This window comes from Stegodyphus dumicola, chromosome 5 (genome assembly GCF_044657685.1).
Source record: "Stegodyphus dumicola isolate Sdum_Otavi_A_Nest chromosome 5, ASM4465768v1".
NCBI lineage: Eukaryota > Metazoa > Arthropoda > Arachnida > Araneae > Eresidae > Stegodyphus > Stegodyphus dumicola.
Window position 1 is genome coordinate 83113539 of NC_140772.1, and position 16174 is coordinate 83129712.

The window sequence follows — 16174 nt, forward strand, 5'->3', positions numbered from 1 at the left end:
ATATACATATAAAGATTGTTACACCTTTTTAACAATATTAAAAAATTGTCCGAAGGAATAACTCATGATGTCAAGTATAAAGTGACCACATTTCCATTGAGACAAATCGGGACAAATGGAATGTAAACGAGAATTGTAATTTAGTTATGAAAGCAGACCAATAATTAAAAATATATATATATTAGTCTATACATTCATTTATTTGTGTATAAATATACAAAAATATATTTGTTATTAACTATTGGTAACTATAAAAATATTTGTAAAAACTATAATCTGAATATTATGTTTTTAATTAATTAAAAATTTTATTAAAAACATTATGATTTTCTTTCACGTCATATTTTTCCTCTGAGTGAATACTTTGCAATAGATTCGGATCATTTATTAAAATGTCGGGAAATTTCTCACATGAATTGGTAAAAATTATATTTTACTCTTAATACAGATTTTAAAGTTTTAATGTTCCACTGCGTTTTTTTCAATTGTCCATATTTTATTGATACTAGGAAAAACACGTTCTGTTGCTGCATATGTTCCTGGAAGGGAGAGCGCGTGTTTTTCAAAATATTTTCATAAGGAATATTATTCTGTTTAAAATGAAGGAACCCATTTTTTTGTCTGTGTCCACATTTGCAAACAACCAACATTTAATTTATATTCAGTAACGTATCTTTTTACCAATAACACCTCATCAAAAAGATCATTTTCGCAAATATTGTTTTTCGGAAAATGGTTACTAATATATTATTTTCCCACATATTCCCATAAAATCTTCTTTTTTAATCTCACCCAATGAAAATTTTTAATATTCTCGAACTGAACTGTCCGTTCTTTAAGATATTTGAAGCAGTTATTATAAAAATTTCTGACTTCTTTCAGGAAATCAAGTCGTTTAACGGCACCTTGTTCTTCCGATCTAGTGATGTCCTTTTGAATAACTAAAGGAACGTAAACGTTATTAATTCTCGCAATTTTGTTCTTAAATTATTGATTTCAGTTGATACTTTCGTAATTGAAATTTTGTCCCCTTCAATAATTTTCACAGCATTGTGAAATAATGTAGCTTCGTTGTGGATGAGCTGAAGCCAAATTTGCGATGTGTCATTTTCAAAAAAGAGATGCAGTATTCTTGGACATTTATCTCGTCATAAAAAGTATGATTTTAATGGTACGTATATTTTTTAAATATTTTCTACTGGTAAAGAGCTAGCCATCGTGTTTTGCTGTAACCAATAATTCTTTTATATTCGATTTCTGCGCTTTCACAAAATCCTTCAAACTTTCAACATGCACAGTATACGAATAATATAAGAATACGAATAATTTTTTAGAATAATATTTTCAAGATCCACTGGAAGTAAGTCAGATGCTGTTTGAATAGTACTGTGTAGAATGGGCGCTGCACAACCTATTCCAATAATTTTTTAATTCAAATGTTCGTTAAGTTTCGTGAAAACGTTGCTGATGTCTCTTCTAGCTTTTCCACCAAAATTTGCAATAGGCAATCCTCACAATAGGCAATAATTTTATTGCTCAAATTATTCTTTTTTAAAATAGTACTTATTGAATCAAAAATTATTTATGAAGTTTCACCCGGCAATGAAACAAAATCTAATATTCTAATTTTAACTTCTGTTTCTGGATTAAAAAGTCTAACAATTGTAGGAAATAATTTTAAATCTTTGTGGTTGGAAGCATCATAATATATGGATATGCATTTCTCTAATTCTTTCTGTAATTGTGAAAACGAATATAGTGAAAAAACATTACAAATAATTGCTTCGGTTTTTGTCCTTGTACATGCAAATTTTTTGTCGTACAATGTTTTGATCATTTGATCAACATACAATCAATTGATCTGAAACTTTAATTGTGGTTTATGGTGTGGAAAGTAAATAGCCCTTCAGCTAATCCTAATAGTTCCTCCGCTAACAATGCATATTCCTTGGCGAGACGTAACGAAAATGATAGAACACCACCGAGTAAATCTAACTCGTTACATCGCCTAATTTAGTTCACACTGCATTCATTTTATGTGTTTCTTTATTTATCAGGGGCGTAGCTACAGTTTCCAGCGCCCGGAACAATTGAAGAATTTGCGCCCTTTTCTGTGTGCCAAGAATATAAAACGTTTCATTAAAAATTTCGTAGCATGAATTTGGCGCCCCTTGGACGCTGCGCCCGGGGACAGATGTCCCCCCTTGCCCCACCCTAGCTACGCCACTGTTATTTATGTATTTTTCATTTCTTTATATTTACTAATAATTAATAAATAATAAGTAATATATTTTTACAGTACATTTAAAATAAGAAATGCAGAAGTTTTCTAAAAAGCGGGACATTTTACGTGTGGTCACTTTAGTCAAGTACCGCTTGGTGAAGACTAAATACGCGTGTAAAGTGTTGCTGGGGCACGCTATCTAATGCACTGGAATAAGATCCAAGAGGTTAGAATAGATTCTACAACCTTCTTGCTCGAACTCTCATTCTCTAACCGTATTGAAAAGCCGTCACTCCGGAAGTCCATTGGTGATAAAAACGCTGTTCGGAGATCTGTTTCTGATCTTTAGATTATCACTTCAAAACTTTCCGTACCGAATTTGTTAAAAATACTCTAAATAACGTCATAAAATAACTTATAAAAATACAGAGAGATAATACAAAATTGTCATTAATAATTAAAAAAATAAGGCGATGATCTCACATTTCAGTGCTTGATTTATTAATAAAACAATTAATTACACTTAAAATAATGTTTTTATATAGACGTCAGATGGCGCCACTGAACATAGCATATTTTGAAAACCATGTGGAGACGAAGAGATTGGATAGAAATTGAAATGAGAACCGAAACTTAATTTTCAGTTCTCCTTGGTGTAGGTGATGGGAGGAGTACTTTCTACGTGTTTGGTAATTGTTGTCTATGTTATCAGCTGAAATTTGTTTGAATTTGCTGAAGATGGCTGATCGGGAACTATTATCAGATTGTTTAAATTCCCTTGTATCTAATAATGATTCTAAAACTGCGAGAGAAGCTATAGAAACTTTGTTAAAGATCCACAGGTAGAATATATATATATGTGTGCATTTTTTGTCAAATCGAAACAAAGAAAATCAGTAACTTAGTATTTTTATTTCAGGAATATCTTGTACAACGAAGATGAAACTAGTTACAGGAGAATTAAACAAGGAAATCCAGCTTTTCTTAAGAGAGTATGGAGTTTAAAATCTGGACGACGGTTTATGATTTTATGTGGCTGGATAGAAGTAAGTACGTTATGTGCACCACATGTTTTATACTTATTTTTGTAATGTCTTTGTTTTATTGTGGTAATAGGCTTCATTTTATATGTTGTAAGTTTTGTTTACCAAATTTTTGTGTTTACCATTTATTGCTTTTCTTGTTTACATGGGTAAAACAAAATTAAGTTGTTTTTCAGGACCGTACAGTTTTTTAGTTTTGTCACAAAAGTTGAATTATATTGTAAGGGTGAAAATAGATTTCGTTGAAGTCTTACTTGTCTTGTATAAACATTCCATATTTGATAATTAATTAAGTTCCAATTTTAATTCGTTTTCTGTTTTTAAATACTTGCTGCTTAATTCTTTTCTATTTTTTTGACATCTCCTTCTTTATGAAAAGTATATAGTGCCATACTATTATGTGGTTCATTCAGTGAAGCACTGCTGATGATGCCCATTTATTAATATGAATATCATCTGCAATTTGAAACATAGAGTCCATAGGCTAAGGTTGAATTTCATAAACTTCTGCCTTCTAATGTGAAAATGGCAAAAGTAAAGTTGTGGTCCAAGAGCAAATTGGGAACTGCTTGTATGTAAAATTCTATGAAATGCATTGTGCCATTTTTTGTTTTGTTTAAATTATTGCTAATTAAGTACTGTTGATTTAGTTCATTACATTCAGTGTAAATCTATCACTAAGCAAAAATGCATTTATCATATGCAATATAATAATTTGCATATATCATTAAACAAAAATGGGTACTTACGTATTATCGCAACCAGGTTGGCGCGATTTGTAAGTTTGAGTAAAAAAGTATGAATAGAAAGAAAATTTACATTTATTAATTACAGATAATTTTTAATACAGTTTTTTATATTAGTTTGTTTTAAAATATAAAATAGCAATTAAACCCTTCCGGTTTCGAATTTGAATAAGTTGCAGAATTATTTTTTCGGTGGAAATCTTTTGGCTATTGCTTTTAGCACTGATTGAAAACCGTCTTCGCCATTAACAGCTTGAGCTTGGCGCCATATAAATTCGATAAGGTATGAGTCAAAATGATGACGGTATGAGGCAAGATGATTTTTACAAGTACGTTCGTTCAGTATAATTTCATATCCCTACAACAATTCAACAGCACCTTTTTCACTTGCAGGCAGATCCCAAATACCCATAGTTAAAAGTATTTCAAGGCATTCAATCTAACCAGTAAGAAAAATAATTTCTTTACGAAAAACTATGTATAACACATAGGGTTGCCGTAAGTAGGGTCGCCAAATTTGGCGATTTATGCGAATTTTGGCCTGGTTGCATTAATACGTAAGTACCCTAAAAGGTTATAATTTTTTTAAATGTCACATATTTATCTATAGTAACCTGTCATGAAATAAATTTGAAGCTTTTTTTTAATACTACCAGGTTGAAAATTTAGTAGTGTTCAACAGTGATGAAAAATTGATTAACATAATTGAAACTTTAGTTGAACATCGGTAAGTACATAAGTTATGCTTGATAAATTTAAGTGTGGTATAACTATATTAAATGAAAGTCAGGGGCGTAGCTAGAGGGGGGGCAAGGGGGCTTCTGTCCCCGGGCGCAGAATCCAAGGGGTGCCAAATCGATGTTATGACAATTTAAAATTAAAAGTTTTCCATCCTTGACAATCAGTAGGGGGTCGCAAAATCTTCAGTTGCCCCTGGGCGCTGAAAACCCTAGCTACGACTCTGATGAAAGTAATTGCAAACTCAAACTTCATGTGTAAGATAAAATTTTAAGTTGAAATTTTTAGTAGTTAATTGAAGTCTCAATTTTAATATGCATATTTTCTGCTTCTGCTCTAAAAATAGTAAAATGTTTGTAATAATCTTTCTGAAATGTATTCTTTCAAAATTACTGACTTTTGAATTATTCATATATAATGCAAAGAATTCATATAGTTACAGATGTAAAATTGTTTAATCGTATTCAAATTGAAGCTTTTATCATCAGTAAGGTATGTCCCTGTATGTACAAAATGACTATTCTTATCTAATATAAATGGCATAACCTTCTCTTATGTCTGCGTCTGTCCCTTTCCTCTAATTATATTTCTATCAATATATTAAACTATGCATGTAATTATTAAACAGTATACTGTGGCTCATGTTTGTTTTTGATGTATAAATATTGTACTAAATATTCAAACATAGATTTAAAATGTTTTTCTAATAATTTTTTTTCTATGTTTAAAACCTTACTTGTTGCAAAATAAGTACCATCAAAATATTCTGATTAATATTATAGTTTCTTCAAAAGAGTAAATCCGTATCTCATATAATAATTTCGACATTCGAAAGTTTTGCTGAGATGTTTTGGAAGATGATTCTAAGGAAGTACTGTTCCTTTAGAGTGGCACCAGTTAAAAATACGCCACCTTTTTTTTTTTTTTTTTTTTTTTTTCTCCCCACCAATTGCTGACAAGTGTAAAATTATGAAATAATAGAGTTAAAAAAAAAAAAAAAAAAAAAAAAAAAAAAAAAAAACTTTGCAAAAACTAAATTAAAAAAAAAAAAAAAAAGGTCTTAGTTTTTAAAGAAAGTAATTTTTTTAGTCTAAAGGGGAAATTTGCATTGAAGGACTGTATTTTCATTTTGGCACTTTGCGTTGGTTCACTATAAATGTCCGATTCACTTTTCACATTATTGCCCCCAAATATTATCACCCTGTATTATATTTAAAGAAATTAAATAATGAAAAAACTGCATAAATATATGTACAATTCTCGCATTGTGCTAGAACAACAGTACCTAAAGCCATCCAATTATGAATAATGTACGTTTCCACTCGAATATGGGCATCTGGAAGCCCAAATTCGGAATTTGTTTTATTATCTATTTTATATTTTGTAAAACTTTAATGAATTTTTGATTAACAAACTCAATGATTTAAAAGTGAGCAATGACAACACTCTATAACCTTTTTATCTCAAGTGTACAGAACTGTGTATCGAAAATTTTAAAGATATGCTCATTTTAAAATTATTTTGCGATATTGCTGTTGAACTGAATTTTATGGTTTAAGTGCGAAGAACATGCTATTTAATAAATACAGGTAACACACCAAACATTAAAAAAAGCTCCTTTGAGCATAATTTAAAATCTGAAACCTTTCATATTTTTAAAAATGTTTTTTAATCTACGATATTCTACATATAAATAAAAAAATAACAAAATAAAACAAAATTCAATCTAAACAGGTGGCATAAAATTGCAAATATCATTTAATATTGCAGAAAAAGATTTTAGGTTTTTAATATAACCGATACCACATAAATTCTATCAAATAGGTGGCGAGCAGTGCCTGGCTAAGTAAAGCAGTAAGCAATTTTACTACGCAGTAAAAGAGTTTTGAAGGAAAAACATAAGTACACAATTTATTGAAAATCAGATCAAGATCAGACTTGTAATAGAAAATCAGACTTACAATAGTATCCTTTATATAATTACAGTAAATTGTTTTTCTAAAGATCTGACTATTAGTTTTCAATCTGCTAGATTCTAATTGCAGGTGGTGGTGGGTTTTTTTTTTATTTTTTTTTATTTTAGGAATTGGCTTTTGAAACTTTTTAAAATATGAGAAATTTGTTATGAGATTAGTATTTTAGAAAATAAACCTGTAAAGTCACTTTTCTCAGAAGCTTTGCATGTACAATTAGAAATGCCAGAGATAAACAAATGAAATAATTTAAAATAAAACTGTAAAAAATTAATAATGCAAATTAATTAAAATACGAAGAGGCAATTAGAAACTCAACAGCTAAAGTTAAAATAGGGATAAATAAATTAAAATAATATTTCATAAACATAGAATTAAATAATAAAAGAAGTGAAAGATGAGTAAATTAATGATAAAAATACATACTATTGAAAATTAAAAGCAAGTAAATGCTATTTTGAACAGTATTCTCTGGAATCAGGTAAAACTGCATCATTTATGTCTGTTTTAAATTCATTTAAAGCCAGCACCATGTGAATGTCTGGGTAGTTGTGGAAGTGCTATTAAAATCCATACATATTCATGAAGAGACTGCATTTCACATGGGAATTTTTTCCTCTAAGTCTCAAATTTTCCCATATATTTGCTATTTAGGTAAATTTAAGACATATATTCAGTGGATAATATCGGTGTTAATTTTATTAGCTATTAAAATAATTCGTGTTAATAATATAATTTTTTTTAAAATTGGAGTTAAGTTACGGTTTTTGTCAAAAACAAAGAAGTATCAGAACTGAGTTCTGGCTAAATTTCTTTTACAATCCTGAGTCTTAATATTTTATCTGTTAATACACTGTGAATTTAATTTCAGATAAATTTCATACTGCATGTGATCCCTTGTATTTAGGAAAGTAATAGTTCTTCATTGCAAAAACAGATCCTTCATTTTCATGTTTCTTGACCTGAGATGTCAAGTTATTCTGCCTGCAAATTTTGTTATTTTCTCTACAATCCACTTCTGATTCTTTGTTTAAAAAATTAGCCTTCCCCCCCCCCACAGTTTACTTTGTTTTTATTAAATAAATCCATGTTGCATCAGTGACATTATGAACCATGAATCTAAAATTCTTATGGAATAGAGAAAATGAGTATGAGAACTTATTTAAACTTTTCATGAATGATTTATTTTTGTTGCAGTTCTTTAGTGCCTTCTTATGATGAGTGGGAAGAAAGTACAAAATATGAAGGAAAAAGTGAAGATCAGGTTTGTTAATATTTTAATAAGCCGCATTTTACGTACATTAAGTCAACTTTATGTTAAAGCTTTTGATTACTAATCAATGATAAAAGTAATTACTTAATTACACTTATTTCATAAGACTTAATTCAAATTTAGGTACTCTCTGATTAACCTCAACCCTCCCACAAAGTTCCCTATCATTGGTGACTAATTTTTCACCCACCTGAGATGTCAAAAATTGTAGCCAGTTTAATAAAAAGGGGCACACTGAAAATCACAAAACTGGAGCAGCTTAAATAAATTAAAAATTAAAAAAAAAAAAAAAAAAAAAAAAAAAAAACATAATAAAATACTGAAAATTAACTTGAAACAGCAGCCGCTCAGATGGGAAAGTGATTAGTGACTCCGACTGCTGTACTGAAATGCTCTGTTTTGAATCCTTGAGAAGGCATGGATGTAATTTGTTTGTCCCTTCACAGGAGGCAGATGAAGTGGGCCCGGATAACAGCTTACTTAAACTATTCGGCTTTATTAAAGGCAACACCAGCCCACTTGTTATGTGCTTCCACAATAAAGAGACTACTGCTTTCGGCCTTAATAGTGGCCAACTCCTGTAAATGACTAAAACTTGACATTTAGAAACAAGATCTTGTAGAATTTGCAATTCAAAAAATATAGACAGGCTTCAGTATTGGCACATATTCAATTCATAATGCTATATGCATAAATTAAAAATTTTAAATATGTCTAATTTAATGATTTTTATATGATTATGACACATCATTTAAAAGTAATAAATCTTTATGAAAATAAAGACAGAAGAGAAACACGCCTCAAATAAATCATGAAAGTGAAAAATACAACCTGTATTAGGCGTAGATTTTTATCATAGAAAATCTATCGATTTTGAGGGTGAAAAAAGCCCCTCTTCATCAGGAGCAAAGAAATCTACAGCTAAAAAACCAAGTTATGAACATTTTTATACCTTAAGGAAGTTGAGAGAGTAGCGCTATCTGTTAGCAGAAATAATAAGAAAATTGAAAAATTAGGATAATAGAGATTTAAAAGCATTAGGTAGAATTGGATTAAAATCGTTAACTAAACATGGTAAATTTTTGTGAACATAAAAAGCTTGAAGAAAATATAATTCTCCAGTCGAAGAAGTTTTTTGAATAATTTTTGCAGACCCAAAGTCGAAACTGTGATTAAATTTCCAACTATGATTAGCAATCAAAGACTTGTCTTTTCGGACATAAGATTCATCTTTCTTAATGCTCTTTTGGTTTGGCCAATGTATCTTGAACCACACTGACAAAATATGTCATAAATTCCCCAATAATTGAAGTCAGAAATAGTATCTTTTAGAGCTGAACCATGGATTTTATTGATAGGCGAAAAAAGGACTTGAAAATTGAACTTCTTGAGAATTCTTGTAGTTTCGTAACTGAAAGATGGATGAAAGGGAAGCACGATTGGGTTATTAACATTATTTTTAACAGCGGAATGTTTTCTTGGATAGAAAGAGGAAAACTTTTTAAGAACTTTATCAGTGATCATGGGAGAAAATCCTCTGTCAATGGTAACTGCTTTCCAAAAAATAAGTGCATTATCATGTAGAAAATGAGAGGAACAAACTTTGAGAGCGTGAAAAACATAATAGTAATACAAAGCCATTTTTTGGGTAGTCGGGTGATATGATTTAGTATGGGGAGGCAAAGAAACTACAGTAAACGGTAGTGTTGAAATCAGATTTATCGCGGATTATAAGAATATCAAAGAAGTGAAGAGTATTGTCAGATTGATTCAAAGGTAAACTGGATGGATGGATCAATTAAATTAATAATAGATAAAATATGTGATAAATCTTCTTTGCTACCATAAAAAGCGCGGAAGTGTCGTCAACGTAGCGAATCCATTGATGAAAAGATAGTTTTTAAAATAATTTGATTTCAAAATAATGCACATAAATGTCAACAAGTATAAATAAGACTGAGGGGATTACCCATAGCTAATCCTTCAATTTCACGATAGTATTTATTTTGGAACACAAAAAAGCCAAAGAGACTTTAGTAAGTGAAATTAACTCAGTATAAAAGAATGATATGTAAGCCTGAAATGGATTTCTTGAAACCTAGTTTTAAGGCATTTAAGTGATCTTTCGACTGAAATATTAGTTAACAGAGATTTAACATCGAATGAAACCATTGAAGGATCTTTAGGGATCGAGCAATATGGGCCTTCACTTATCAGTTTTGTTACAATTCGCCGCTTAATTACTCATAACGTAAATATTCATAACAAATTGATTGTTCTTAATCTTAACCAAAAGGAAAGGAAGGCCTTACGTGAAATTCATTCTAATCCTAACATTGTAATTTCTAAAGCTGATAAGGATGGGCAGATCGTTGTTATGGACAAACACACATATATTGGTGGAGTCACGAAACTAATAAGCGAAGGCTCATATTCCTCGATCCCTAAAGATCCTTTAACCTCTGACCTCACGGAAGTTAAAAACAGCTGTTAAATCGTCTCATATACTGTCCAATCAGTGTAAGAAATCACTCATTCCACCTGTTAGTAACTGTACTAGGTTTTTGCCCTCCCTAAAGTTCGCAAAATTGAATATCTTTTTCGACCTATAGTTTCCAACTTAGAAATGGCATCTTATCCTTTAGCTAAATATTTAGTTTCCATATTTTCTTCTTTACTTTCTAATAATATTTAAACTAAAAAATTCTGTTGAAGTCATTCAGAAACTTAAAGATATTTCACCCCTACACTCCATATTATGCTTTCATTATGCGCCGCAACGTCCCCCCCCCCCACACACAGAGCAGCGTGAAATTGATAAACAGATTTCGGAATGATTAGAGAAACAAAGGAGCCTTTATCCATTTTTTGTTTGATGGACATCGAAACATGCTTTCCTTTTGTAGATCCAGCATCGGAAATTCTATTTGACATAATCGAAAGTTCCAACTTACTTTTATAAAATTGCTCTAACAGTCTGCAAAAAATAATAAGCCGGATCCAATTTAAAGATTAAGGAACAACGCAATCTGCAACATTAACTGAAATAGATAATTAGATAATTTTAGCTTAGCTTATACTGTCCGTTATACATTAAACGCACGAGCATAAACGTATTACACGCATATGCGCATGCGTGAAGGTATCACGTGCATGAATCAAGGCATAATGCATTGATGCATGTGCAGAAAGTTTGTAGCTTTGAGGTCAGGATTATAGATCATTCCGGATTATGGGTGTCCGGATCAACGACTTTTGACTGTATTATGTTTTTCACACTCTCAAAGTTTGTTCCTCTGAATCTGTACTTGATAATGAACTGAATGATTTGAAAGCAGTTACCATTGATGAAGGATTTTCTCCCATGGTCATTGATAAAGCTCTTAAAAAATCTTCCTCTTTCCATCCAAGAAAACATTCCACTGTTAGAAATAATGTTAATAACCTAGTCCTGCTTCCCTTTTACCCTTCAGTCAGTTACAAAATTGCAAGAATTCTCCAGAAGTTCAATTTTCCAGCCATTTTCTATTAATAAAATCTGTCATTCAGCTCTTAAAGATACTATTTCTGACTCCAAATCTTGGGGAATTTATAGCATATGTTGTCAGTGCAGTTTAAGATATATCGCCAAACCAAAAGAGCATTGAGGTTTTGCATTAAGGAATATGAATCCTATGTCTGAAAAGGTGAAATTTACAAGCCTTCAGCGGTAATCATAGTTAGAAATTTAATCACAATTTCAACTTCAAAAAATATTCAGAAAGCTTCTTCCACTGGAGAATTATATTTTCTTGAAGCTTTTCACATTCCCAAAAAATTTACCGTGTTTAGTTAACGATATTACTCCAATCCTACCTAATGCTTTTAAATCTCTGTTATCCTAATTTTTCTATTTTTTTATTACTTCTACTAACAGATGGCGCTTCTCTCTCGACTTCCTTAGGATATAAATACATTCGTAACTTGGTTTTTCAGTTGTAGATTTCTTTGCTCTTGATGAAGAGAGGCTTTGTTCGCCCTCGAAATCAATAGAGTTTCTATACTAAATTTCTATGCCTAACACAGGTTGTTACTTCACTTTTGATCTATAAAATATTGATAGATATTTTTTAGCTTTTGAAAACTTACAAATTGCTTGTGTGAAATTCTTTTGGCAAAAAAATTGTAACAAAATTTTAAATTAAAGAATGCTACACACTAGGAAATCGAAAAAAATATCATAGAATGGCATTTAAGGGAAAAATATTAACCTTATCTTTTTGGTAGTGGCTTCTATGATGTACATTAGGCAAGCTTCTTTATTTTATTAATTATAACAATGTAGAAGTTAATTTACTTTGTATGCAAGATATGGCTGTTATTCAGAAATGTGATGTAAATTTTTAAAGAGTATTTTTGAATATTATGTTGTTTTATATTAATATAATTACGTATTTTATTTTATTGTCATAATTTTATTCTTGTAGTTAAGGGAGGAAATGCTGCGAGAAAAAGCTGCTAAAGAACGTCAAAAAGAGTTAGAAGAATTTATGACGGACAAAAAGTATAAGGAGAATCTGGCTCAAAGTGTAAGTCATCCACATTCCATAATAAATTTTCTTGATACTTACATAACAGAAATCAGTGTTAAAACAATATCTTCAGTTGCTGGTAATGTAAGGTTTTCACCAATAGTGTGAGCCTGCACAGTCTTGGCAATTCTCAGGCTAACTAGCTTCCAAAACTTTTTCACTTAAAATAACAAAACCTTTCATTACTTGTTTATGATTTTTTTTAACTCCAATTGTTTCTGCTTTAAACGTTCTTCAGATTTGTACTTTAAATTGGCATGCTTAGATCCAAGATGTCTTTTAAGAAACAATAGTTTCATATTTTTATTAGAGAATAGTTCACCACAAACAACACTTTGAGGGTCCATTTCATCTACATTTTAAGTAAACCCAAATGATAAATAATTTTCATTATATTTTCTGTGAACAGTTTTTATTTTATTTTCGATATTCTTAGTGCTAGTAGATTGTCTGGATCCATCACTTGTGAATCATCATTTTTTCACTTAGTCCATCTTAGCCATGTTTCCATTTTGAGTATCTGAATTTGTTTTATTATTTTTTCACAAATATTTAAATGCACAATATTTTACGAGTTCTTCAAAAACAAACTATGATGTTCTTATATCGGGCAGAAAAGTAAAAAATACAAAACAATAAAAAGATAAAATACATGCTGTTTGAGACAGCAGATTTTAAAAAATTATTCCAATTGAAAATAAGAGCTCAGAAATGGGGTGCATAAAGTGTAGACATGCTAATAAATCGATCAACTCAAAAAGATTTAATGGGATACTATTATCTTTTTATAAGAACTTATTTTTATTTCCTATTAAATACAACATCCATTTCTACCTCTCCTTTTAAAAACATCATTTATGACAAAATTTTGTTGTCTGTGGCTAAAAAAATATTTATGAAAATAAAATCGGGTTCTTTTGCTAAAGTCTATGAGTGGCTATTGACTCCGAACAAAGCTCAAGTCACATAAATTTGCGAGTGTTAGAGTTAAAAACTTAAGCAGGATGTTGAGGTATTTAATTTTTGAATTTAATAGATAAAAATACTTTGTTTCCTTGCATAAAACCTGTTTTTCTCTTGTGTACCACCAGTGGCGTGTGTACAAATGGTTGAGAATCGCTGCTTTAATGTGTGCCCACTGCTGTGTGATCACAATAAAAAAATTTTAGTTTTCAATAAATGTCTACGTGAAAGTTTCCTCATTTTGATAGAAATTGCATCCAACACATATGCTGTCCAACAGATATTCTAAGATGTGCTCTTAGGGACAAAAAGGTTGGGAATCCCTGTTCTAGATTTTATTCATGTCAAAGAAGATGCTTAATAATGCTCTATATCCAATACAGTACAAAGTCCGAGATCCAGATGTCCACTATCTGGGAATGCTCTAAAATCTGGACCTCAAAGCCACCACCAACACCCCCCTTTTTTTGTATTTTTATGCATGCGCACTTGATTTTTTCCCCTCCCACAATAAAACATGAGGAGAGTTCCGATGTATATAACATAAGAACATTTTGTATATGATATAAGAAAACAGAAAAAGTAACTTTTTGAATTTTGGGGGGATTCGACTAGGGCGTACCATTGACGGGTCCAATGCTAATGTCTGAAGTCTAAATCAGCGAGACTTCGGCAATTTCTTTTTTCACTTATGCCATTGCCATGCGCACTTATCTCCGCCTACGGCCTACAACTGCGGGAGTATGTTTCTTCAGGACTCTATCATCGGTTCTGTTATGTTATGAACTCTACTTGATTGGAATTTTTCTCCAAATATTCGTCTTACAAAGATTCGAAAATTGTAAAATTCCTACGCCGGGATAGCGTCGTAACGCGGGAACCCTTTTTGCGATCAACTTGTCGAGTTTGCCTGAGCCGAAGTCTAAATATTTCATGAAGAAATTAACTTAAAAAATGAATACACATATTCGACAGGTTGCTTAACCAAATTTAAAAATCCCCATGGTAAAAGGCAATTGAAAATTTCAGGTAAAAAGGCTTCAACTGATACTGAAGCTGCTGAACTATTTGCATATGAATTCTAACTCATAAATAGTGTAAACCTGATGAAATTGGTCTTTCTGGCCACGAATTTGTACAGCGAAACACCTTGGCAACCTCTACAAAAAAGGCTCTAACTGGCATCAAGGATTCCAAAGCGAGACTAACAATTTTAGCATGTGCAAATGCTGCAGGAACGCACAAGTGTAAACTTCTCATAATCAGAAAAAATACTTGACCTCAAGGATTTATAGGAGTAAAGATTTTCCTCATTATGTATCATGCAAATAAAACAACATAGATGACACTAGCGTTAATGAATGGTTGGTTTGAAAATCATCTCATACCCTAGGCTCAGCAACAGATGAATTCGGTTGGTTTACCTAATGACGAAAAAAATTTCCCTGAATGTCTGTTCAGCTCACACTTCAATCAAGTTTTAGTGACAGATAATGTATCCATAATATTCTTTTCTGCAAACTATATGTCCATCATTCAGTTTATAGCTATCAAAATAGTGCACATGCTGAAATGCAAATATAAAGTAGCATTTTTAAAATCCATGTTAAATTTCTTGAATAATGGCAAGACTATTCAAGAATTTTTTTTAAATTTTAGCATAAAATCTGCTGTGTGGAGCATCGCAAGACCTGGGAAAAGATAGATCTGTAAATATTTACCTTCTACTATTACGACATGTTTTTATTTCAATTTTGAAATTTCCTGGCAGTAAAAGCTTTTGAAGTTTAGTTGTAAGAATAAATCAAGCATTGTATTATGAATTAAATTTATGAAGAGATAATTATGAAACCTTTTTTAAAGTAATCTTATGGTGTCAGACTTAGAATATAGTGGTTGAGTCATGATTATCTGTTCAGTTATTTTATTTTTGCAGCATTTCTCTTACTGTGGGAAATAATGCATTATTGTGTAAAAAAAGGTACCATTTATATTACTGAGCATAGATCTTTTTTCATCACTGGCTTGCTTTAGCCATGGCAGTTCTTTAATGATTCTTTGATATACAGGACATAACTTAACCCTTTGACACACGTGATATTATTTTTATAATTTTTTTAACTAAAACCTCTAAAAATTGAATATTATGATCCTAAAGACAAATAATATATAAATTTAAAAAAATCTACTCTTGCCCATTGTTCTGTGGGTGGTGGTTGCACTGTGAAACTACCGCGCGTCTAGGACTTTGAAACTTACCGAGGTAAGTAGGGGAAAAAAACTTACTTTTCTCCATGCGCGTTACCAATAAATGACGAAATTTACAAATTTAAAACAAAATGCATGTAGGAATTGCATAATATATAATATATATATATATATTTTACATTATTTTACAAAGTAAATCGTCAGAAAGAATTAAAAAATAAACATTTATGTAATTTTTCTATAGCAGTGAAAGTACCTACATAATAAGGACGTTTAGCTACATGGATTAAAAAACTCAGTAAAATAAAGATAAAAAAAAAAAAAAAGACTCATTTTTTTTTTTTTTTTTTTTTGAAAGAACAAATATTTTTTGTGACACTGCTCAAAGCATGTTTTGTCTTTTTGGTACATGCATGCCCACATTGCACGTTTCGC

The 16174-nt window shown here is 30.8% G+C and overlaps 1 protein-coding gene across 2 annotated transcripts in view; it reads left to right on the top strand.

The window, feature by feature from the left end:
• Positions 1-2844: 2844 nt before the first annotated feature.
• LOC146997152 (uncharacterized) overlaps positions 2845-16174 on the top strand; it is a 36028-nt gene continuing 22698 nt past the window's right edge. The window contains exons 1-5 of one of the 2 annotated variants that reach the window (XM_085816826.1): positions 2845-3066; positions 3144-3270; positions 4670-4740; positions 7922-7988; positions 12464-12565. In XM_085816826.1, coding sequence (XP_085672952.1) covers positions 2927-3066; positions 3144-3270; positions 4670-4740; positions 7922-7988; positions 12464-12565 — 507 coding nt within the window. In that variant the 5' untranslated portion in view covers positions 2845-2926. The remainder of the gene's footprint in view (positions 3067-3143; positions 3271-4669; positions 4741-7921; positions 7989-12463; positions 12566-16174) is intronic. The other variant, XM_085816827.1, reaches the window with a different exon arrangement.